The sequence below is a fragment of the Uloborus diversus genome, chromosome 5 (assembly GCF_026930045.1).
Source record: "Uloborus diversus isolate 005 chromosome 5, Udiv.v.3.1, whole genome shotgun sequence".
NCBI classification, from domain to species: domain Eukaryota; kingdom Metazoa; phylum Arthropoda; class Arachnida; order Araneae; family Uloboridae; genus Uloborus; species Uloborus diversus.
Window position 1 is genome coordinate 179480583 of NC_072735.1, and position 24183 is coordinate 179504765.

Below are 24183 nucleotides of genomic sequence, written 5' to 3' on the forward strand. Positions count from 1 at the left end.
ATTATACGTGTATACATTCCTTATATCATTGAACTGACAACTAACTACGTTTGATTTACTGAATTTCTTAAACAATTATTTTTTTTAAGTTACTGTATTTAAATTTCATATTTCATTTCCAGGATTCGGAGGAGATGAAGACGGGAGAGAAAAAATCAAAAAAGTACATAACACATTTTTTTACACAAGGAAGAGATCCTACTAATGTGTAAGTACTTATTTTATATCAGATTACATTTTGTTTCCAGTCTTTTTGTAGTTAATTTATGGATATAATCAGCCTTGTCACTTAGAGAGGTCAGGAAGGGGGCAATCCCAGTCTTGGAAAAATATGAAATGACGAGCGTGTAAGCAAAAGATTCTACCACTTTTAATTTGTCAGGCTCAAATTACATGATACAGTAATCCCTCGTTGCATTGCTGCTTGGGATATATCACCTTTTTCCTTTGTCTCAAAAAAACTAATATATATATATATATATATATATATACACACACCCACTAGAGGACCCAACAGACGTTGTTCTGTTCAAACTTTGTAAATTGAAAAGTTAAAAAATTTAAATAAACTATCAAGTGTTTAAACTGTTCTGTTGAAAAAAAATAAGTAAAAAAAATGTTTTAAGCTGCTATGGTGTCAGAACGCGTACATTTATTATATCTCAATTTATCTAATGCCCACTGTTGTAAGTAGTTCTTTTATTAACTATTTTTCTCCCGTACTTGATGGTTTGTTCCTTCAGCCATAGTCAAAGGATAAAAAGCGTCCTCAGATATTAAGTGTAAAAATAATAACTACCCATCTAGAATGAACGGAGAATTCCGCTGCAACATCCTCCATATGAAAAAGAATAAAACAATCGAAAGAATATCGTTTAAAAAAATGATAAAAGTAAAAACAGTTCTCTGAAAGAGCGAAGATCACTCATCCCTCCCCATCCATCGCGCTTCGAAACCATGCTTGCCACAACTTAATTACACACAAAAAATTTGATCAAAATCGGTCCAGCCGTTTAAAAGCCTTATGGTGACAAACGTCCGCACAGAAGATTTTTATATATTAAGATATATACAGTCCAGCCTGCTTTATGGAATAACCAATTTACCCCCAAAAAATATTCTAATAGGTGGGATATTCCATTATCTGGGATCAAAATAACAAATTACGTTTGTTTAATACACAGAAAATTTATTACATTAAGCAGGATATTCTTGTAACCGATATTCCAATGAGCGGGCTCGACTATATTTTAAAAATTTTGCTTTACATTTGAGACCACAGTATTTTTAAAAAAATATTTTCTGTTTTGTTTAGCCAATGAACAAAACAAGTATATTTTCTGAACACTTGTTCATTATAGTTTAATTTTCAACTTTCAACTCATATTCCATCATGAAACAAAAGTTTTTTTTTCTTTAAGAAAAATTGTTAGACTAATTCTTGTTTTGATTTTATCAAGAAAATCTTACTATGATTATAAACTAGTATTTTTTTAGAGGTGGCACAATTACTTAATTTTAGATTAATTAAATCGTTACTTTTTATGGCCTCGGTTATATCGCATTTCCGGATACATCGTGGTTTTATCGTCTCCTGACAACTGCGATATAACGAGCGGTTACTGTAAATGTATTTTCAGTAAAATGAATAATCTTCAGAATTGTTTTCTCCCTTCTGAAGATTGAGAAGACAATTCTGAATTGTCATTCATTTAACAACAGTTTATTATAACTGCCACGACATGATTGTTTTCCATGGCACATTGTGGTAGTTCTCAGTACCTAAAAATTTATAGGAATTTGTTTTTCCCTCTTATTTTTATTATATTCAACTGTTCTCCATTTATGAAAGAAATAGATTCTTTTTACTTCCTTTTACAGAAAAGGAAGTACAGTAAAACCTGTAAAGTTGACCACCTTTGTAAGTTGACCACCTGTCTATGTTGACCGCTTTTGTCAGGAACGGAATTAGTCCTATCTCGTATAATGAAGGAAAACCTCTGTAACTTGACCACCTTTCTATCTTGACCACCTGTCTAACTTGACCACTAATGTACCCCAAATTTGGTTTGGAGTATTGTAAAAAACCCTTTGTAAGTTGACCACATGGTTTATTTTTTAAAACTTAATTTAGCAAATTATTTTATTATTTTTTTATAGCTTTCCAGGAATATTTTTGGTCCAGACCAGCATTTTACCAACTAAATAAAACAGTAACATAACTAAACCTCCTTATAAGTTTAACCACATTGGAAAACTACTAAGAACCCTTTTATTCTCCAAACTTGTTTTTCTTTTGTTGTTCTATTTGAGATTGCCTTTTGTACTCTCTGTTCAATGAAAACATCTCTCAGTAGAAAAGTACAAAGTATTTTTTTTTTCCAGTTGCAATATTTTGTGGCAACACTGGGATTGTGCTAGAGTAAAAGTTACTTGCATTGCAGTATTTCTAATGCAAGGGATAAAGAAATGGTACATTTTCATTTTCAACTGCCATATTGAACTAGGAGACCATTCATCACCTTGTTGCTCTTTGTGTTATAGTTTTACATAAAATGGCTTAAAAAAGAAAGTTAGTTGAACTTGAGATTGATAAAAAGTATGAAGTATTAAAATTAATTGAAAAGGGAGAAACCCAGAGAAAATTAGCTGACACATATGGAATTTCCAAAACTAGTGTCTAATAAGTGCGCCAAACTTCAATGAGGAGTTATTTTTTTGAAAAGTAGATCATCATGGTTATAAATGTATTAAATGTATATTAGAAAAAAAAGCGAAAAATTTGTTATTTTTGATTAGCTATGAATTTTTAGGAACTATTAATATCAAATAATTTTTTATAAACAATGATTTTTTTTGATCAATTTACTGAAATTTTAAATTTACATGACACATTATACGTCATTCTGAGAAAATAACCTCTAAAAATATTTGAATAACATTTTAAATTATTGTTTCAAAGTAATGTTAAACAATGAAAGTGAGTTGAACAGAGATAGTAAGGGTCAGTTAGTCAAAAAATGAATACATGGTGCAAGAAATGACAAAAAAAAAAAAATCATTACACCCTTTATAAGTTGACCACCTGTCTAAGTTGACCACCAAAGTACTGCACCGCAAGTGGTCAACTTACACAGGTTTCACTGTATTGTATTCGCGAAAACATTTTCACTCAAAAATCAGCCTTAATTTCCATTTTGCTCTCCCCCAAATGAATGTTGAGTTTTTTTTTTCTACCCGACCACACTTACATATGTACCTAAGAACGTATAGACGCCCGAAGTATCCATTTTGACGTTTCCCAAGCAAATTACGAGTTTTCCCGTGACGTCTGTATGTACGTATGTGTGTATGTATGTCGCATAACTCAAGAAGGGTATGTCCTAGAAAGTTGATATTTGGTACGTATACTCCTAGTGGAGTCTCGTTGTGCACCTCCTCTTTTGGTTGCATTCGGGTGTTTCTAAAGGGGTCTTTTGCCCCTTTTTGGGGGTAAATCATTGTTAATTTCGATGCGAATTCAAGTGGGGTTATAATTTGGCGGACACTTGGCGATATATCGCCAGTATTTTGGTCGCCAAGTTTTGTCGCCAACTTGGCAACAAATTTGGCGATTTTTTTTTAATTTTTTAATCTGGTTTTAATGTGGTCATTGTTGGTGAAATTTAGAGCGAGTTAACTCTTGAATCACACTAAAATTGCAATAATGGGGAAATAACATTAAATTGGCGTAAAAGGAAGTCATGTGATGCACACATCAGCTCGTTTAAGAAAATAAATTTAGTAGAAACATGATGCACAAACATGCAAAAAGAATAATGCACTCAACGTTTTGGAGCTACAAGGAACCCCTTTGTTTTTTTTTGAGCAATAATTTACCACCCTTAAGCCATGACTCAGGTACATGCAATGTACCAACAGCCTGAATACACCATAGACATTAATCAAGCTGGTGACAAATGTCTACTCATTGAAGCTAAAGGGGTGGGGAGACTTCCTCAAAAAACTTTTTTTTATTGAATTCAGCCAAAGTTATTTATATATATGTGTTATATATCTTGTCAGTGTTTCAATTAGGAAAAAATGTTTGGAGGAACTCTCTTGGGGGGTTTGTGGGAGGAGGGGGGAGGGACTCACCAATAGAAAATTACTACAGTGCTGTATCTTGCTTAATTTATTTGCCTGGTTACATTTGTTATATTTGCTCTTAATTCATGAATTTTTACACTTTGGCTTTTAATCTCTCTGGATTTGTATAGACTGATTAGTGGTTATGTATCCCATTTCAAAGCATCAACTTTCTAAAGAATTTTAAATAAATATATTTGTATATGTATATTAGATTTTATCGCAAAATTATTTATTTCTAATTGTCTGAATGATTTGCTACAGTTTTATGGGACATATAGTACATCTACATTTTCAAACTAAAATTCTAGTGGAAAAATTAAAAGAAAAAGAAATAAAAGAAATTTAACTTATTTACTTCTAATGAAACTTGTAAAATTGTTGAAGTGAAAATAATTCAATTTTTGTTCAAGATACAGAAAGATTGCACACTGAAATCGAGGTATGTGTTTTTGGGCTTACATATAGAAAAGTAGGCTTTTATTATTTTCAACATTATAAGTGAGTAACAATCTATAAACATTTGTTATTCGTTTTCTATGTGATTTTCTAAGTAGTGGAATTGTAAAGCATGCTCAACAAAAATATTAAGTTAATTTTTACAAGTGGGGGTTTTGTGTTAATTCCTGTATTTTCATTAAACTTAAAAAAATAATAATAATAATAATAATGAAAAAGAAATGGAATAACCATAAAAGCAGAATTTTGGGAATCTAAAGATTCAAATTTGCGAAATTCTGCCAATTAGTGAAAAAAAAAAAAAAAAAAAAAAAAAAAACATGTATAGACATTTTTTAGTAAGTTTGGAATAACTGAGCTGGCGGTGTATTTTATGTATAGACATTGTTAATCATAAAAGTTTATTTAATGAAAGTTTTGAGTTCTAACTCAGTAATGGATATTTTGAAATCTTGTAATATTCTGAATATATATATATATATATATATATATATATATATATATATTTTAAGTAATCACAACAAAAATTTATAATTTATGTGAAAAGGTGCTATGAAAAATTTATTTGTGTGGGTTTAATATTTTCTTGTGGCTACATATAAAAATGCTCATGTTGTTAAATCAAATGATTTTAAATGTAAAAGCATAAATGATGATATATTTTTCATGTTGTTTCAGCATCGATCCGGATGATCCAATAGCTACAGAAAAATGCTTTCAAATGTGCTTGGACATACTCTCCAGTGATTACAGATAAACCAACAGACAACTTCAAAATGATCTTTATTAATATTTGAAACTATGTTATAACATTCTAAAAACTTTAATGACAATTACAATTCTAATTTATCTGTTTGATACATCAGATTCTACATTATTCAAAGTTTCTTCTTCTGCATTTTCTTTTCTATTTTGGACCTGAGAAAAGTAAATAATAAAATTAATAACCAATCAAGTTGTTTGTGTGATTATTATTATTATTATTATTTATTTTTATTTTTTTTTTTTGCAACTCATTTTAAAGCTATAAAAATAAATATTACCTTTATTTTTTAAGCTGAAAAATACTAAAATAAAGCTTACAAATATTTATACAAATTTTACCAGCTCCCACCACTTATTGGAATTATTAGTGAAACATACAGCATTACATTTGAAATTATTCATCTTCACAAAAGAAATAAGATTGATTGCTCCTCCTCTAAATGATACAAAGTTAGATCTGCAGCAGGTATGATCAAGCATATGGTTGCCCAAATGAAAGTAGACAAGTGCAACTGTCGGAATGATTGCTGTTACAACAGCAGTGCAGAACAGGGATATAGTGGGAGGTAGGAAGATTACCCCTCATACAGCGTTGAGCCTTGAAAACTATTGGCAGAAGAAATAATCTAAGTTAAATTGTGCCTGGTGCTTTTTTTGAATGTGTCTAGGTTCGAGTAATGGAAAGGAGTATGGTTTCCGACTGTGCAGAAGGTGAGCCTATTGTAGTCATCTATCTGTGAATGGTCAGCCTATAGCAAGCACTATTGGAACAGCGGCAAACATTTGATGTCAAAGTTGTTGGGAAGGGTACAAAACGATATTGAATCTGCCAAGACTGGGCCAAGCAAACATAGTGAACATCAATTGAAACATATTCCTTTTTGAGAACTGTTGGCACACCCTAAATACAAACCAGAATTGTCGCCCTTATTTTTAAACCACTTAAGAGAGCATTGCCAGAGGTTCCATTGGAATGTTGAAGTGAAGCAAACTTTGCCGTCCTGAGGAATGAATCATGATCTTTCTATGGCAATGGCTGTAGGTGCTTCTGAAACAATTAACTTTTACTCCAATGGCAATTTCTTTTTTTTTTACTAATAATAAAGCTGAAAGTCTCTCTGTCTGTAGGATATCTGTAGGATGTCTGTGACGCGCATAGCGCCTAGACCGTTCGGCCGATTTTCATGAAATTTGGCACAAAGTTAGTATGTAGCATGGAGGTGTGCACCTCGAAGCGATTTTTCGAAAATTCGATGTGGTTCTTTTTATATTCCAATTTTAAGAAAAAAAAATATAAGATGGACGAATAAATTACGAAATTATCATAACGTGGAACCGTAACATGGGCACAAGCCAATTGGCGAGATACGAAATTATCATAACGTGGAACCGTAACGTGGGCACAAGCCAATTGGCGAGAAAATTCACCACACATCATTTGTAAATATACAGGCGAACCAAAAGACCTTTTAATTTGCTATTACGGGCGAAGCCGTGCGGGTACCACTAGTGATTTAATAAAAGCGATCTTTCTTATTCAAATAGTCTATTTTTTTATTTTGGCTAACCTTACACTTTAAATATGATTGAGCAATTTATTAAAGTTTAAAATGTCCTATAACAATAGTATCTATTTTTTTTTTCAATGCAAGAATTTTGTGGATAGCACAGTAATTAGATTCTTATAAGATGCATTGTATAATTCAAAACTACTCTGATCAAATTTAATAAGCAGTGAAAATAATTATGATAAAGCCTGAAAAATGTTTAAAAGGATAAAAATAAATGAAATTTTCGTATTGCATATTGTGATGCATATCTTTAGCATTATCTAAGTTGTTAAGAATCCTTGAAAAAGCATTTGCCAAAGACACAATAAGCAGATTTACTGCATGTATTAAATTACATAGCTATTTACACCAACATATGAGTAAGTCAAACACGGGCTGACTGAAATCTTGAAAGTTTGTGGGTTCTTAGTAAACTAGAAGTAATCACTCTTTCACTAATCAAAACAGTTTTTAAAAACTACCACGATTTGGCTCTTGCACTTTTCTACGAAAAAAAATATTGCCAATATTCTATCACTGGAAACCTTTGAATTATGTACACACTAAAACCTGTTTTTGTGAAATTTAGCAGTGGTTTTTGTTGGAAAAACAATTTTTACATCCATTTTGTGAAGTTTTGAATGATTTTTTTAATGCGATCAATATCCACTGCACAAAAACAGGTTTGAGTGTAGTAATACTTTATTACCCTATTTTCGGGAACAAGCGCCGTGGCGTATACAAGGAAAAAAGTTAAAAAATTGCTCGTGTGACGCATATAACGGGTGCAGCAGATACAGTGTCTTTTTTTTTTTCAAGTTTGAAAAAAGATGTTCTAAGTTTTAAAAAAAAAGTTGAAACTGCTGCTAATAGATGGCACCACATTGTTTCCTTTCATTTTGTGAAATCCTTAGACCTTGGACGACAAATAAAGCAAAGAGGGGGGAGGGAAGGTGAGTCAGCGATAGCACATGTTTCACTGAGGAGAGAAACGCTGATCCACGTGGGCGAGCAAGCCTTATCCCGTCTAAGCGAAGGGGTCAGAGAGAGGAGCATTGTAACCAAAAGGATGGGTGTCCAGTTTCGTAAAGGGAACTTACGACCGCCCTCACAAAAGTAGGTTGCTCGCTCAAGCAACCTAATTGAAAACTTGTCTCCTAGCTCTAATTTTAATATTCCCTCACATCGTCGCGTTGCATCTTTTGCTGTTGTTAGTGCGTTCTTGGCTTATCTTTTTTTACGGAATTTTTTCACAGAGTTGCTTTTTAAAATGGCTCCTAAGCGATTGAAAAGTTATACTGCAGCCTTTAAGTTTAAGGAAAAAAAGGCAGAAGCAATTGGAAATCGTCTTGCTGCCAGACAGGCATTGATGAAAGATGCATTCGTTGTTGGAAATGGGATAAATTAACCATTGAAAGTGATGGCCAATCGAGGGATGCCGAAGGCAAAAAATGAAAAATGGGGATTTTAAAAAATATTTCATTATTGTTAATTAAAAATAATAACGAGAAACAAAAAAAATATTTTTTATTTACATTTAATCCAGTTTTCTTTACTACTGATTGTGCTTTTAAGTTATTTAATATTAGGTGCAGCGCTTATTCCCGAAAAAAAGGTATATATCAACATTTAGTTATAAAAGAATATGGATGTTATTTCACAAATATTTTATCCAATCATTAAAGAAGGGCAAAATTTAAAAAAAATGTTCATACTGATGGATTCCTAACAAAAGTTATTCCTTCATCTTCTAATGCATCTTCAGTAGCCCTAAACAGTTCATCTTCAGTGGAAAATTTCCCATTCTTTTCTAAGTCTTGATATTTTTCAACAAACCTAAAACAAAACTTATCATTCTACACTGTAAAAACAAAACTTGAACATTCTAAACTTAGACTATAAGTGGTTCATTCTTCAATATTAATTACAATCCAGGTTAGAAGATATAAGAATTTATAATAATAACTAGAGATGCAAAATTTCTGAAAATATTTAGTAAATGGTAAAATAAGAAGTTTTTTTGTGGGGTTTTCTGGAAAATGGAAAATTTGATTTTTACTTCCTTTTACAAAAAAGGAAGTATTGTATTCGAGAAAAAATTTTCACTCAAAAATAAACCTTAATTTCCATTTTACTCACCCGTGAATGAATGTTGAGTTTTTTTTCAACTAAATTATATTTGCTCTTTTTTAAACATTGTCTGCAGATTGACTTACAGATGCTATTTTCTCTGCCTGCAATGGGGTGTTCTCCGGTTCGAGTCCTGACTCGGCCATGGATGTACTTTCTCTCTCCTGTTCTTGTTCTTCCTTTGTATGAATGTGTTATGCTGTGAGTGGTTGCCTACCCTATTAACGGGTCCCTGCGGCATGTGTGTACTGTGGAAGTCGGACTTCACACCAAATTACGGTACAATTGGAAAAGTGAAGCAGCAAACCCCAAATTGCAGCCTTGCTGGCACAAGACAACAACAACATGGTTCTCATCCCGATGAGTTGAATCAAAGTTCCTGTTGTTTCAACTCTTCCGGACATTTCCAAGCGTTCGCTACAAACGAGTAAATTTGTTGAGTCAACTCGCTTCAGTTTTAGCAGCACTGTGAGGTATTTTTAGAAGAAAAATTGTATCAACGAAGCTGCCTCGTGTGAAGACAATGGAATACTCCAGTCAACGAGTTAACAAGCAACTGTTTTGCAAAGTTGATTCAACTAACCTCCTAATGTTTATAAAGTCCTAATAGAATGCTACAAGTAATAAAGTGCTTTTAGAACTTTCTTTACCTAAACATTTGATTGCATTGCAGTTTAGTCTTTTGTAAGCAAAGGCAACCCAAAACTTTCCAAGCAAAGACGACCAAGAACTTTCTTTACCTAAACATTTGATTGCATTGCAGTTAAGTCTGTTGTAAGCAAAGGCGACCCAAAACTAGGAGGTCAGAAATTCTTAATTTACTGAATGGAACTTTAAATTTCGCCGAATGATCATAATTTTGCCAAAAAGAACTCAAAATTTTGCCGAATGATGATAATTTTGCTGAATCAGACAAAATTTGTTGTATAAGGACATTTTTGGAAGCTCATATTGGCCTCCTGTGACCTTCTATCAGGGCGCACCTGGTTGTAATCCTTTTCATCTGCTATAACATTGTGTGCATGAAGACTTGAGATCAGTTTGTACTCAAGTGCAGAAACTGAAAGGAAATATAAAATTGCAGAAGCAGAACCAGCAACAGGCTCTGGGCCCAGCTAGGCTGGTCCTAGTCAAATTACAATCCCAGTGAACATCAATGGCCCTCTTAAAACTATCTACTCCCTTGCTCACTACTATCTCTTCCGGTAAGCTGTTCCAAGGTTCCACTACCCTGCTAAAATAATAATTTTTCCTAATATCCGTGTTAGCCTGAGATTTAAATAGCTTAAAACAATGGACCCTTGTCCTGTTTTCAGTGCTAAACTTCAGCCCCATAATATCTTTCGTTTTAATAAATTTAAACAACTGAATCATGTCCCCTCGGTCTCTTCTCTGCTCAAGACTGTACATTTTTAGCCTTCTAAGCCTGGAATCGTAGTCTAAGTGGGAAAGTCCACTTATTAGTCTTGTAGCCCGCCTTTGAACCCTTTCCAATACATTAATGTCTTTCTTAAGATAAGGAGACCAAATCTGAACAGCATACTCCAAATGGGGTCTTACCAAACTTCTATATAAGGGCAGAAGAACTTCTTTAGATTTGTTTGAAATAGATCTATTGATAAACCCAAGCATCTTATTGGCTTTGTTGCTAGCAATGCTGCACTGTTGGCTGAACTTTAAATCCTGACTTATTAAGATGCCCAGATCAGTAACTTTTTATATATATATTTTAAATGTCAAACTTGATGTAAAATTTAAAGAATTTTGAGTAATGTAGTTAAATATAAAATACCCAAAGTTAAAATTATTTTGGAAAACAAGAGTGACAATATGAGGCAGAAAAATATAATGTTAAATCAAATTGAAAAAATAAAATAAATTCACAGAAAACAAACAAATTGTAATGAGAGTTATTCATTTGTAGTTCATTTAAAGATTGTGTTTTGTTAAGCTTGAACTTATAATTGAAAACATGACATTATAATTAAAGTGTTTAATGTCATCAAATACAGTGTACCTTTGATTTAACGATTGTCAAGGGGCTAGGAAACATAATTGTTAAATCATTGATATCATTAAATCGAAGGCAATAGACATTTTTATACAGTCAAACCCGAACCAGTGAAATGTATCATTAAATTGAGAAAATTGTTGAATCAAGTATCACTTAATCAAAATTATACTGTATATTATTATCTCATTATTTAACGAGCTGATGTGTGCATCACATGACTTCCTTTTACTCCAATTGAACGTCATTTCCACATCATTGGCAATTTTAATGTGATTCAATTGTTTGATTTAGAAATATCACCAACAGTGGCCAATTGAAACAAAATTTTAAAAAAAATCGCCAAATTTGTCGCCAAGTTGGCAACAAAACTTGGCGACCAAAAGACTAGCGATATATTGCCAAGTGCCCACCAAATTATAACACCACTTGGGTTTACATCGAAATTAACAATGATTTCTCCCCAAAAAGAGGCAAAAGACTCTCTTTGGAGCATCCGAATGCAACCAAAAAGGGAGGTGCACAACTAGACCCCACTAGGAGTCTACGTACCAAATTTCAACTTTCTAGGACATTCCGTTCTTGAGTTATGCGAGATACATACACACATACATACGTACATACGGATGTCACGAGAAAATTCGTTGTAATTAACTTGGGGATCGTCAAAATCTATATTTTGGTTGTCTGTACGTTCCTAGGCATATATTCACGTGTGTTCGAGTCGAAAAAAAACTCAACATTCATTTGGGGGTGAGAAGAATGGAAATTAAGGCCGATTTTTGAGTGAAAATTTTTTCGCGAATACAATACTTCCTTTTTTGTAAAAGGAAGTAAAAAGCATTTATATTGCTAAAGTCACTAATTCTTAAAAGTAACCAAAAAAATTTGAGAAAATTGTGTACTCATCAAAACTTAAGCTATCAGCATTGAAGGAAAAGCATTTGTTATTAAGCTGAAAACACTTACCTTTGCATAATAGATTTTGATTGAAGACTGGGATTCAATAAATTATGAACACTGACAGAGCCATAAATTTGGGAAAATTTCCTACAATAAAAATTCATACAGTCATTTTAACTGCATGCATCATAATTTATTTTGTACTCTTGCAAAGTTAACATTTTGTCACATTCAAATTTAAGAAAATCAATTATTTGCTAAAACTGCTGAGTAATGTAATGAATACGCTATTAATGCTTTCTGTAAAAAAATAAAGAGGAAGTTTTCTTAAAAAATCTGTTCTCATGCATTAAAAATGATACAATTTTTTTTAGGATTACTAAAAAAAGTTTCATTTTGCTAAACAATGAGATTTTTTTCTAGAAGTTTTTAGAAATGACAGTGCAATTTAAAAATTAAGTTTTTAATTTTTAATATGATTTTTTTCACATTTCAAGCAACAGGGTTCATACTCTATTTGCATGAAAAAATTCCATGACTTTTCCAAGACTTTTTCATGACTTCAATGAAAATTTTCATGACCTTGTTAAACGAAGAGAATAGCACTATTTAATCTGAAACTTAATAATATTTGGATCAAACTTAATAATAATGCGCATTAGCAAAACGTCTATATGAATGTCACAGCCTCATTGAAGTACTTACTTGTAATGGAAAAAATATAAGTGTACACTTAAAAAACTAAACTATTCTTATTTGTCTTCATCATATAAATTTAAGTAAAGTTAAAATGCAGTGAAGCGAATATGATGTTGCTTAGTTTGTCTGATATATTTTTTTAAAAAATAGGCAGAATGATATTGAACGGGACAAAGGTTGAATGAGTCATCACTAAGTTTCAATAAATTTGCTTCAAAAGTTACGTTTTAGTGTCCAACAGTGTCTTTAATCATCCACGTAACTTGACAATATTTTGGTTCTTTGAAGTAAAGCCACATAGTTTAGTTCTTTATGTTTCTAAACCAGATTTTTTTGAAAAAACCACTCAGTAATGAATCAATTTTCTGATCCAAAATTATATTTGTTTTGTTTACAAATTTGCATATTTTCAAATGCATATAAATTAATAGGTTCAGAAATTCCAGAACACGTTTGATTCCCGACATTGAACGTAGCAGTGGGTCGCATGGATTAGTTTTGCGTGCCGTATGTTGGGCACTACTGTTTTAGAGCATTAGAATTCCTCGTTTTCTGTATTCTATCACCTGATTTAAGATCTTTATTTTCTAAAACACGCAACAAATTAAGATAAACTCTGATAAATTTAATAATAAATTCCTTACGAGTGATGGAATTGAACTCGCATGCAACTGAATGTTTTTTTTTTTTTGAGTGGGCGTGGCAAAACTAAGAACGTGAAATTTTGCTAGTACAGAACATGAGACATAAGAAGTGTTGAAAATAACAGAAAATTCAAAATAAGTGATGTCCAGGCAGTAAAAATTTCCATGACTTTCAATGAAAATTTCAATTTCCCATGACTTTTCCAGGCCTGAAATTCTGTTATTTTTTTCCATGACTTTCCAGGATTTCCATGACCCGTACGAACCCTGAAGCAATCTACATTGCTGCTTCTGAGCAGCAGTAAGACATCTAATATCAGGTAAAATAATCCTATTGTTGCTTTGAGATGAACCCTCCCCCCTTAAAAAAAAAGTAAAATTTTAAATTATTGTTATATACATGCAGTGCTGTAGTTGAAAGAGAAAACCCAGGGATACTTCGCCCCCCCCCCTCCCGCTCCCCCACAAATATTTAGTTTTGATTGTAAACATAATGCAAATGCAATGAAAATTGGTTTCAAACCACTTTTTTTTTTTTTTTTTTGAATTTCCCCAATCCCCAAAGTACCCAATCATTTTTTCGATAACAGCACTGTATATGTGTAGTTGAAAAAGCTTATGAAAATATTGAGGAAAATCAACAGTTTATTAAGAAAAACATTCAAGAGTAAAATTTGCATGAAAACAGATTTGTTTTACTTAAGTGCACCACCAGCTCAGTTATTCCATCCGAGGACTGCAGTTTCATGCTTTTAAGCACTCATCATCCCGGAATAGGAACTATCTGAGCTGGATGCGAACAATGAAACTGCTGTCCTTAGATGGAATAATTGAGCTGACAGTGTATTTAAGTATTTCTGCCTTAGCCCTGGCTTAGGGCAGTAACTTATTACAAAAAGATTTGTTTTAGCTTCTTGGAATAATTGGAACCCTTTACAATTGACCTATTCAGCATGATTAAAAATATTTATCACTTCTAATAATTTAAATGAATAGAACTTTGCATCTGTTATTTTTTTATACTGAACAAAAAGAATATTTCGCCCAAAACAATATTCCTAGCAAAATAAATCCAATTTAACAAACACAATTGCTAAGATTCATTACCCTCTGATGATATCCTCAGGGTAATAAATAGGTTTAATTTCTTTCTCCACTGGGGGTCTGGTAAAGGCTGGCTCATACTTTGGGGGGAAGGCTTTGTACACATCATACCAGATGGGTATGTCTTCTTCCTTCATTGCACCTGCTCTTATAATTCCAGTCAACCTTTCAGAGAAAAAAAAAGAATAAATGCACTAAAGTTTCATTTGAAGTAAATAATTTGAGATGGTTATAAATAAGTTGGTTTCATTTGACACTAAAAAAACTGAAAGTGGCAGTATATGCCTATTAAGACTGGAGGAGCCTAAGTAGCCTTTTCCAACCTTTTGAGTAAATTCTTTAAAATTTCTTAATGAGTGAGTTTACATGACCAGTGCACCTTCTCTTATGGCTAAACAAAAACTGAGTGCAAAATAATACTCTGTGATATTATGTCTACAGGGGTATGTTCAGCTACATTCTGTTTCTCATATTCTCTCACAAAATACAATTTCTCTAAAAATATAGTTTTGGATACTTTTGTACAGTTTTGGTCAGGACGGTAAAAACCATGGATTTTAGTTTTTACTGTAGTGTGCAAAAATGTTTAAGTTTCTGCAGAGAAGTCTTCATGAAGTGATATAAAACAAGGAAGTTTTTCTAAAACTCACAACTCCTCCTGTGGGCACATACAAGGTATTTAATTGAGGAGGGTTAGCAGGCTAAGCATAAAGTTAACTTCACAAATTGAAGTTCTAAAATTTTTCAAAGTAGGTCATTTTGATTTTTTTTTTTTTGGGGGGGGGGGTCCTACTCCTGAAACACATCCTTGACCTTCCCAAACTCTTAAAGTGATGTGCCCCCTTAAACATGCCTTTACCCCCCCTCCCTAATTTTATCATGATTGCAGGGAGAAAGACAGTGGTAAAAGATCTTTGTTAATAATTTTATTATTGATTTATTAATAGCTCTTTTTTTTTTGTCTTCATGCAGTTCTGTTTTTAATGATAAAATATAATTTGGAAGTTACTTCTCTAATTCTGCCCTTTCTGATGAGCTAGATTTCTGAGGAAAAAAAATTAGGCTCAAAAGCAATCATAACTGATTGCTGTTTGACCACGGATTGTATGTAATTCGGCAATCTGCCAAGTAAAGACGATTCCATCTGAATGAGTCTAGCAGGGGAGAAAGGAAAATAACGATGGGATTTTTATGCACGCATTTTATAATGTCACTAATACAAATACAAATGTGACGACCAGCAACAGGCTCTGGGCCCAGCTAGGCTGGTCCTAGTCAATTAATTAGTCCCCAATGAAGATCAATGGCCCTCTTAAAGCTATCCACTCCCTTGCTCATTACCGCCTCTTCCGGTAAGCTATTCCAAGTGCCCACGACCCTGCTAAAGTAGTAGTTTTTCCTGATTTCCAAGTTAGCCTGAGATTTAAACAGCTTAAAACAATGACCCCTTGTCCTGCTTTTCCCGCAAAAATTTAATCCATTTACATCTTTCATTTTGATAAATTTAAATAACTGAATCATGTCCCCTCTGACTCTTCTTTGCTCCAGGCTATACATGTTAAGCCTATTAAGTCTGGTATCATACTCTAAATCTGAGAGTCCCCTTACTAATTTAGTTACCCTTCTTTGAACCCTTTCCAATACAAAAATATCTTTCTTCAGATAAGGCGACCAAAACTGAACAGCATACTCCAAATGAGGTCTTACTAAACTCCTATATAAAGGCAGAAGAACTTTCTTAGATTTGTTTGAAATAGATCTATTGATGAACCCAAGCATTTTGTTGGCTTTGTTACTAGCAATACTGCACTGTTGACTAAACTTGAAGTCCTGATTTATAAAGACACCCAGATCCATAACATTTTCTGCCTGATTTATGACTGAACCCTGCAAACGATATCTCATACGCTTATTTCCATGACCTAAGTGTAGCACTTGACCACTTGTCCCTACATTAACTGCCATACCCCATTTATCTGCCCACTTAGTAATATGATCTAAATCCTCTTGCAGCTGAACCTTATTCATTTATTGCATTCTCAAGAATATAATGGTGGAAACAAAAATAGTAACCACGGAAGCAACAAAAAAAAAATAAAATATTTTCACTTCGTTCAGGATAGCAAAATCAAAATGGTAAGCTCAAAACTTCGTTGTGAATAAATAAATCAATTAATATTTGCCGTGAGAATATAGATCAAATATACTTTAGATTTAAAATATGCTGCTATGAGCAAATTTTCATTTTTACAAAATTAAGGCTAAATAATAGAGAAGCAAAAGTGCACATCTGAAACAAACCAGCAGCCCTATAAACTAATAGATACGTCCATTTCCGCCTATAAACCGGATATTAGCCTTTCTATGTAATAGATGGTCAGACAGTAGCTTAGAACAGGAATTTTTGTGTAGGAAAGTAATATTTAAATCCCAATTTGCAAGGAAAACTACACCAAGATTTTTTAGCGACAAGATCCTTTTTTCGGTGCACTAAAAAAGTACATTGAGGAACTGGAAGTTGTGCACACCTGTTCCTGATGAACAAAGACATTTTTTGAGGATGCAAAGAGGAACTTTATTTTTGTAATTTGATTCTTATATTTTTTCACTTGCATTGTGCAAAAATATCCAATTTCTGTCAGTTTCATATGCATAGAGAATTTTTAAGTACTTAGATTCTTAAATGACAGGGAAAAGGATAAAGCATAATACCTTTCATAAATAGAGCCAATTCTTGGAAGTTTGCTCCCTGCCATGGTTCATATAAACAAAAAAGTCTTCTGTAAAAAAAAAAAAAAAAAAAAGTGGATTTTTTGTGTTAATGCTTGATAATCAGAATAAAGAACAATCACAAAACAAGCCATGGAAAAAGTTTAACAAAATTAGTCATTGATTAATAGTAATTAATTAGTCATTGATAATCAGTAACTACAAAATTTCACTGCTTCATATAAGGGGAGGTGGGGCACGTTGGTCCGCTTTCTTACTTATCAATTTTTATCTCATCAAAAAATTTAATGAGCACTTCAATTTTCAAAATTAAGTTTCACTAAACACTTCTCAACACCACAATTTTTTTGGAAATGTTGAAACATGTTTGCATGAAACAACTCCAAAAAGAAAAGAATCCTGTTACACTAATACCATATATTTCAAGGAAAACGTACAACAAAATTCATAGCTTTAAGTTAGCATATCTTTGTGTTTTAAAATCAAGTATAAAAAATATAATTAGATAATCTTAAGTAAAAGTATACTTTTTTATTACTTTAATCAATTATTTGTTTTATTTTTTTTATGTAGAATGCTTGTTAAGCAAAAAAAAAAATGTTTAATATAGGAACTTTATTATATCAAGTATTGCATATTTTACTCTTATAAAACAATTGTCTGGAAATATTAAGTATAATTCAAAATATAAATTGTAAAAAACTTTAGATATGAAATGAATCTTATGGTAAAATAAATTTAGTATCATTTTTGTTAAATAATTATCTTCGCTTTTTTTGCCCTAAGAATTTATTATTATTTTTTCGAAACATGTGTAACATGAAATTAAAATGAATGTATAATATACAAACATTTAGAATATTATTATGATTACTGAAATTTAAGAGAAAAAAAGTTTTTAAATTATGTGGGGTAGTTTGGTCTGATCCAACGTGCCCCACAAAGAGTGGACCAACCCATCCCATTTTCTTGATATGAAAAAGTGATGTCACAATTTTTTTATTTTTGATAAAAAATGAAAAAAAAAAAAGGACTATTATTGTGAACTAAAAAAATTTACTTTAAGAAAGGAATTCATTTTTTTTCTGCAATCTTGATGAAAATCATTAAAAAAAAGTCAAGTTACAGTTTTGGGAAAGTTACTCAGGACTACTGAAATAACACTTTCTGGAATAAATTTGTTCAGTATATCTGTACCATGTGATTTCATTATAGGATTTCTAGGACCATAGTTGCTATTTGTTGGTCATAAAATAAAATGAAAAATATTGATAGGACAGTAGACCCTCGTTTTATGCTGCGGTTACATTCAACGGAAATGCCGCGTAAATCGAAACCGTGTAAATTGAGACTTAATACTAGTGTTAAAATAGGGGTTTGGTTCCATAGATAACAAAATACTTCATTCTAGTGATGACTAATTGTATAACAAGTTTAATGTGTACTTATGCCGACTTTTATGCACAACATGTATAAAGAAAACATAAATTAATTTCGTGTCCTGTTTATAAAGAGGAGCTGGCTATGATAGTCTTTTGGCAGTCATTAAGAATTTTTCTCTGTAATTCTTTGCAGAGCATTAATGCATCCATGATCACTAGCATCATTTCCATGATAGAATCCTCCTTCACTAACAAATCACAAAGATCACTTCTATTGTCTAGGAATCACTCAGAATTTTCAATGTGAAAGTTTTTGGTTGTGTGACATCGACGTCGGTATCCTCGTTGGTTTTAGCCTCCTTTGTCACTCCTAAAAGCTCTTCTTCCAGTCAGTTCTGAACCGAGTGAGTTTAATAACTTTACCTCTGGAACGGCTCTGGAACAAATTGCATAAAATGTCTCCAGTGACCCAAGCTTGATTACACTAGTCAACACCAAAAATGCATCCGGCTCAAAAATAGCAATTTCCGAAGTATTTTGCCTCACTAAACACGAAAATCACCATAAAAAGTTCAGATTTGCTCTAGTTTTCAAGATACAAGACCAACTAGGATGGTGAATTCTCACTAATGCTCTTTTTACCTGGCTAATAGAACCCCCCCCCCCCCCATGGGACTGACTGTCCTCTGAACTTCGACTGCAGGTTTTAATAGAAAACTTACGGCATGAAAACCGAAATGAAATGCACTACAAGAAATTTAAATTCTGGGGAGAAAAATGTCCAAAATCAGCCAAAATTTGAAGTTCAAGGTAGAACCACCCATTTTTGCTTCCACCCATGTTCATTCTGCTGGGAATAATGAAGAACTTCGTAAAACTGAACTAAGACAATATTACAATACCTTGGAGCGAAATTTCCAAGATATATCGAAGCTAAGGTTAAGGAGAGAATTTTTAACGGCCTTTCAAATACGTGCAATTATGAAAATCAGTGTTTTTGAGAGAAAAAATTGCAAGGGAAGAAGAAAAAAACACCTAAGAAGCCTTTAAGGGTATATAACAAGTATTTCTAAGCAGCAGAGAAGACTAGAACTAAAAACAGTTGGTCAAAAAATCCCTGCAGAAGTTCTGTGACCATTGATGAACGATGTGTCTCTGAAACTCTATTTTGTTCACTTCTTCCTGGATATTTTGTTAAAAAACTAAAGCTATGAGCAGTGAGCATAAGGAAAGGTTTCACCAAGATATATTTACAATGGAATGCAGATATCAGGATCATTGGGCTGAGTTACTGCTCACCAAATGCTGCTGAACAATTACAAGTGATGGTCCTTCTTTGACGCGCTAAAAGCAATCGAAAACGAAGCGTTTGCAGCAATAAGCCAAAAGCAACCGCTGCTTTCTAAAAAATAAACATTGTTCAGTAAAATAGGACCTATTTCACAACATTTATTTCACAGGATTTTTTTCCTTTATAACATTACCTTCAAATCAATGTGTGGTTTGCTGTGCAACTTTCTCCAATGGGCTTTCATGTACCTTGAAAATCAGAGCTAATAAAAAAAAAATCCACTACCATATTCGTTTTTCTCGACTCAAAATTAGTAGGAATTGACTATTTAAAACCAGGATGCATACAAAAAGTTCTTTTTTGTTGACTAGTATTAATAGCACACCAAAATGCAGCTGATTACGCGTAATCTGCAAACTTTATGAGTTTGGATTTTGAAAGAGGGGAAATTTTTATCTGCTTGCATTGCTACATCCGTGTAAAACTGAAACTTATCCGCGTAAAATAAAATAATGGTGTCAAATTTTAAACTGCGTAAAATAAACCCACCTAAAATGAGGGTCTGCTGTATTAAAATAATAGAGACCGGTCCAACGTGCCCCACCTCCCCCTACACTTTTACAGACTTATTCACCAGCTAATTCCGATCTCTGTCAGACACCTAAACGGCTAGTAGAAGCCTTCTTCAACCAATCAAAAGGCTTCAATTAGCGGCTCGGGTGTCTGACTGAGGTTCAATTAAGATGGTAAATATGGCTGTTACCGGTTCATTCTTGTACCCTAATTAAGTTCTGAAAAAAATAAATACAGTGAATACAAAATGTCAATTATCCAAATATGTTCATGTTAGCAACCATGACAATAGTTGCTAACATGAACATGCCAACAACAACCATAACAACCATGAATGAGTGATACTGTGAAAAAACAAAGAAATGCTTACCTATATTTAAAAAAATATATAACTACTAATACACACACTGTGATCTAACTAGTTGTAGTACATTCATGTTTTTGGAAAATATTGAAAAAGAAAGATGACAATCGAGACAGTCGCGGAATAGGTTGTAATCAACAATGGAAGATATTGAAATGTTCACAGGTAAATAAATTAATGGGCTTTTATTTTCTATGCAAAATATTAAATATTTTCTTCTCGATACACAATGGGAGTTCTACTACACCTAACAAAATGATGTATAATTTCTAAAAATATTTAATCACGAACATTTTCAGTCAAGACATCAGACTTTTTTTGTTCATCTTGGCCAAGACTTTCAGTTTAATGTACATATTGTATAGTACGTGAAATATTTAATGTAATTAGCTAGAAAACCAAACTGAACAAACAAAATGTTCATCTTATCAGTGATTTGGTATTATAGAAACATGATCATATTAAGAGAGTTCAATTGTGGATAAAAGAAAAACTAGTGACACAAAAGTTATTAAACGACTTTCTAAGTAACTTCGTAAGAAGGAAACAGCAGAAACATCTTAATGTAACTCCAGTACTAATAATCAGAATTTTTTTTAAAATAAAATCTTGTTTCTGTTGTTGCTGCAACAAGGGAAGTAGGGTGGAATTTTTTTTTTTTTTTTTGTACTGTAGATAAGGTTCTTAAAACATCTTCTTCTTTTTCAATTGCCTTGAGATATCTGCTGCACTTTATCAAAGTGGCTTTATTAATCCGGACACTGCTCCAGAGCAATTAGACACAGAAATGGAAAGAGAGAATATCGCTGAATGAGCAGGTACACAAATAGGAACAGAGCAAAAACTTTCCCCAACCACAACTTGGAAGGGGAAACACAGAAGGAAAATGCAAAGCTAAAAGGGACAAAAAAAAAAAAAAAATACATAAGACCGATCATCCCCAGCTTGAGGGCAACCAGACAAGAAGCAGCCAGAGACTAAAATTCATTGAAGGCCACAAGCAGACACATAAGACAAGAGAAAACCCGACGGGAAACCAACGAGAATTCGAAAATAAGGGAAAAGGATAGGGGAGGGGACGCCCCAAACAGCACATAGGCGGTCCCTCTCCTTGTTGTATTTATACAAATACAAAAGTGACGACCAGCACCAGGCTCTGGGACCAGCTAGACTAGTCCTAGTCAATTTACAATCCCCAGTGAAGATCAATGGCCTTCTTAAAACTATCTACTCCCTTGCCCATTACCAAATTTAAAAAAATATATAAACATACATACAAATTGAAGTTTTTAATGAAGAATTTAATTTTTACATAACTAGATTAAAATCAGTTGTATAAATAAGTTACACATCCGTTTATACTTGAATGTTCATATTAAATAAATATATTAAATAGTAAAAAAAAAAACATAATTTTAACACATGTGTTTCTGTTTTTGATATTTTCTCACAAAATAGTTTCTCAAAAAATAGTTTTGGACCCTTTCAGACAGTTTTGGACACAAAGGTTTTGTACAGGACAGTAAAAACCTTGTCAACTCTGCTTTAATTAGCACATGCATAAACAAAGGGAAATTTGGTAACTACAGTATTTGACCGTTATAACGCACACCTTGGGACCAGAGCTTTTGCGTTATACAGGCTTTTGCATTACATAGATCATTTCACAAATTTTGAAACTAATATTCAGAATATATCTATATATTAGCACTACAGAATGAGTTTTATCTGCAATGAGTATTAAAGCACCAATATTACAATTAGTAATTCACAAATAAATATGTTTCACAATCGAAAGAAAGTGAATTATCCTGCACTTCTGCTGGCTTCATGGCGTGCATAAGAGCTGCATCTTTAAGAGCTATTTGGTATTTTCTGTTTACTGTGAGAACTAATTTTCATTCAAAAGCTTTGAATTAAGATGGAAAGATGTCTCAAAATTTAACAAAACAACTGTCTCAAAATTTAATTGACCTAACAATTTTTATGTTTGCAAGACAAAACAGAGGGAGTTTTTTTACTTCTGAAAAGTAGTGCGGTTTATAGAGAATTGTGTTATAAAGGTCGGCATTATAACGGTCTTCTACTGTATTATCAAATAAATAAATAAATAAATAATGATGTATGGAGTCATTGTAAACGATTGTGATTGCTAGGGATGACCTGCATCTGAGCTCTACAGGGGTCAAAATGGTTAGTGGTTTGATTTTAGGGGCTTCGGAATCAAAGAACTAAGTTTGAATGGGGGGCATGGTTCAAGCATCAGGTATAGAGAGGAAGAAATTTTTTTGGGTATTGCTAGAAATGGAAATAAAATGTCGAACAAGAGTAGTAACTTTAACAATTGTGATTTAGGAAATTTCAGGATGTTAAATAAAAACAATTTGGGCATGCCTAAAGTTTACTATACCAATGCTCGCAGTATTTAAAACAAAATGGAAGAATTGAAAAGCATAATTATAGATGAGAAGTTGGATGTTATTGGAATTATAGGGACATAGGCTACCGAATTTGATGTAGATTTTTTTACATATTGCTGGGTATAATTTGTTTAGACAAGATAGAGTAGGCAAAAGAGGTAGTGGGGTTTTATTTTATATTAGAGACAATTTCATTTGCAATGAATTGGTCATAAATGATAAACCGACTGATATTGATATGGTTTGGCTGAAGTTGATAAGCAATAAGGGCAAAAAATTGTGCTTTGGAAACATTTATAGGCCACCTAATTCAAGCCAGGGACAAGATAAACAGATGTTTCGTATTATTTGTGACATGTCCGGTAAGGGATCTGTCATCATAATGGGGGATTTCAATTTTCTGGGTGCTGATTGGAATAATTTTAATCCTAGTAATGGCAGAGAAGAGGAATTTTTAAAAGTAATTGGTGACTGTTTCTTAGATCAACTCAGGGGACTTGAGAGGAGGTGATTTTGGATCTAGTTTTCTGTGATGTAGAAAGTTCTGTTCAGGGGTTGTGTTTAGGGGATCAAATTGAAGATAACGATCATAATAGCATTAGGTTCTGGGTTGAATTTGAAGTGCAGAAAGTTGAAAATTTTATGCTTGTGCCCAATTTCAGAAACGCTAATTTTGTTGCACGTAGGCAGAGTTTGAAAGAGATTTTTTCGTCAGGATTGGAAAATAGTGACGTAGATTAGTAGTGGACAGAATTTAAGGAAAGACTGGCAAAAACAGTTGGGGATTATGTTCCATTTAGGAGAAAAGGTGGTAGCAAGGGTGCCCATATAGGAGGCAAAGGGGGGAGGGGGGCTCGAGCCCCCTCCCCTTTAGAAATTAAAACTTTTTTCCTTTTAGTACTTTTGTCTAGTCAAAAATGTAAAAACATTTCTTCTACAGTCATTAATGAACAAGTTACTAAAAATGTTGAATTTTAATGACTCTAATCCATCCTGAAATCAGCTTTCATGGGGAAAATATCCTGCTAAA

General features: G+C 32.8%; 2 protein-coding genes across 2 annotated transcripts in view; one reads left to right on the forward strand and one right to left on the reverse strand.

Moving 5' to 3' along the window:
- LOC129223311 (probable ATP-dependent DNA helicase HFM1) overlaps nucleotides 1–5398 on the forward strand; it is a 120561-nt gene extending 115163 nt beyond the window's left edge. Inside the window, exons 35-36 of the mRNA XM_054857877.1 lie at nucleotides 123–208; nucleotides 5266–5398. Coding sequence (XP_054713852.1) covers nucleotides 123–208; nucleotides 5266–5344 — 165 coding nt within the window. The 3' untranslated portion in view covers nucleotides 5345–5398. The remainder of the gene's footprint in view (nucleotides 1–122; nucleotides 209–5265) is intronic.
- Nucleotides 5352–17168, reverse strand: LOC129222061 (28S ribosomal protein S23, mitochondrial-like). Its single transcript, XM_054856485.1, has 5 exons — nucleotides 17106–17168; nucleotides 14397–14558; nucleotides 12013–12093; nucleotides 8618–8738; nucleotides 5352–5505 (listed from the first exon to the last, which is right to left on the reverse strand). Exons 1-5 carry the CDS (start codon nucleotides 17147–17149, stop codon nucleotides 5434–5436), a joined length of 480 nt encoding a protein of 159 aa, XP_054712460.1. The 5' UTR covers nucleotides 17150–17168; the 3' UTR covers nucleotides 5352–5433.
- Between the last annotated feature and the right edge of the window lie 7015 nt (nucleotides 17169–24183).

Coding starts and splice junctions, on each gene's coding strand:
- LOC129222061 (XM_054856485.1), bottom strand. CDS start 17,149: ATGGCAGGGAGCAAACTTCCAAGAATTGGCTCTATTTATGAAAG. Junction 14,559..17,105: donor ATTGGCTCTATTTATGAAAG/GTATTATGCTTT, acceptor TTTCTCTGAAAG/GTTGACTGGAATTATAAGAG. Junction 5,506..8,617: donor CTTTTGTTAGGAATCCATCA/GTATGAACATTT, acceptor TACTTTTCTCAG/GTCCAAAATAGAAAAGAAAA.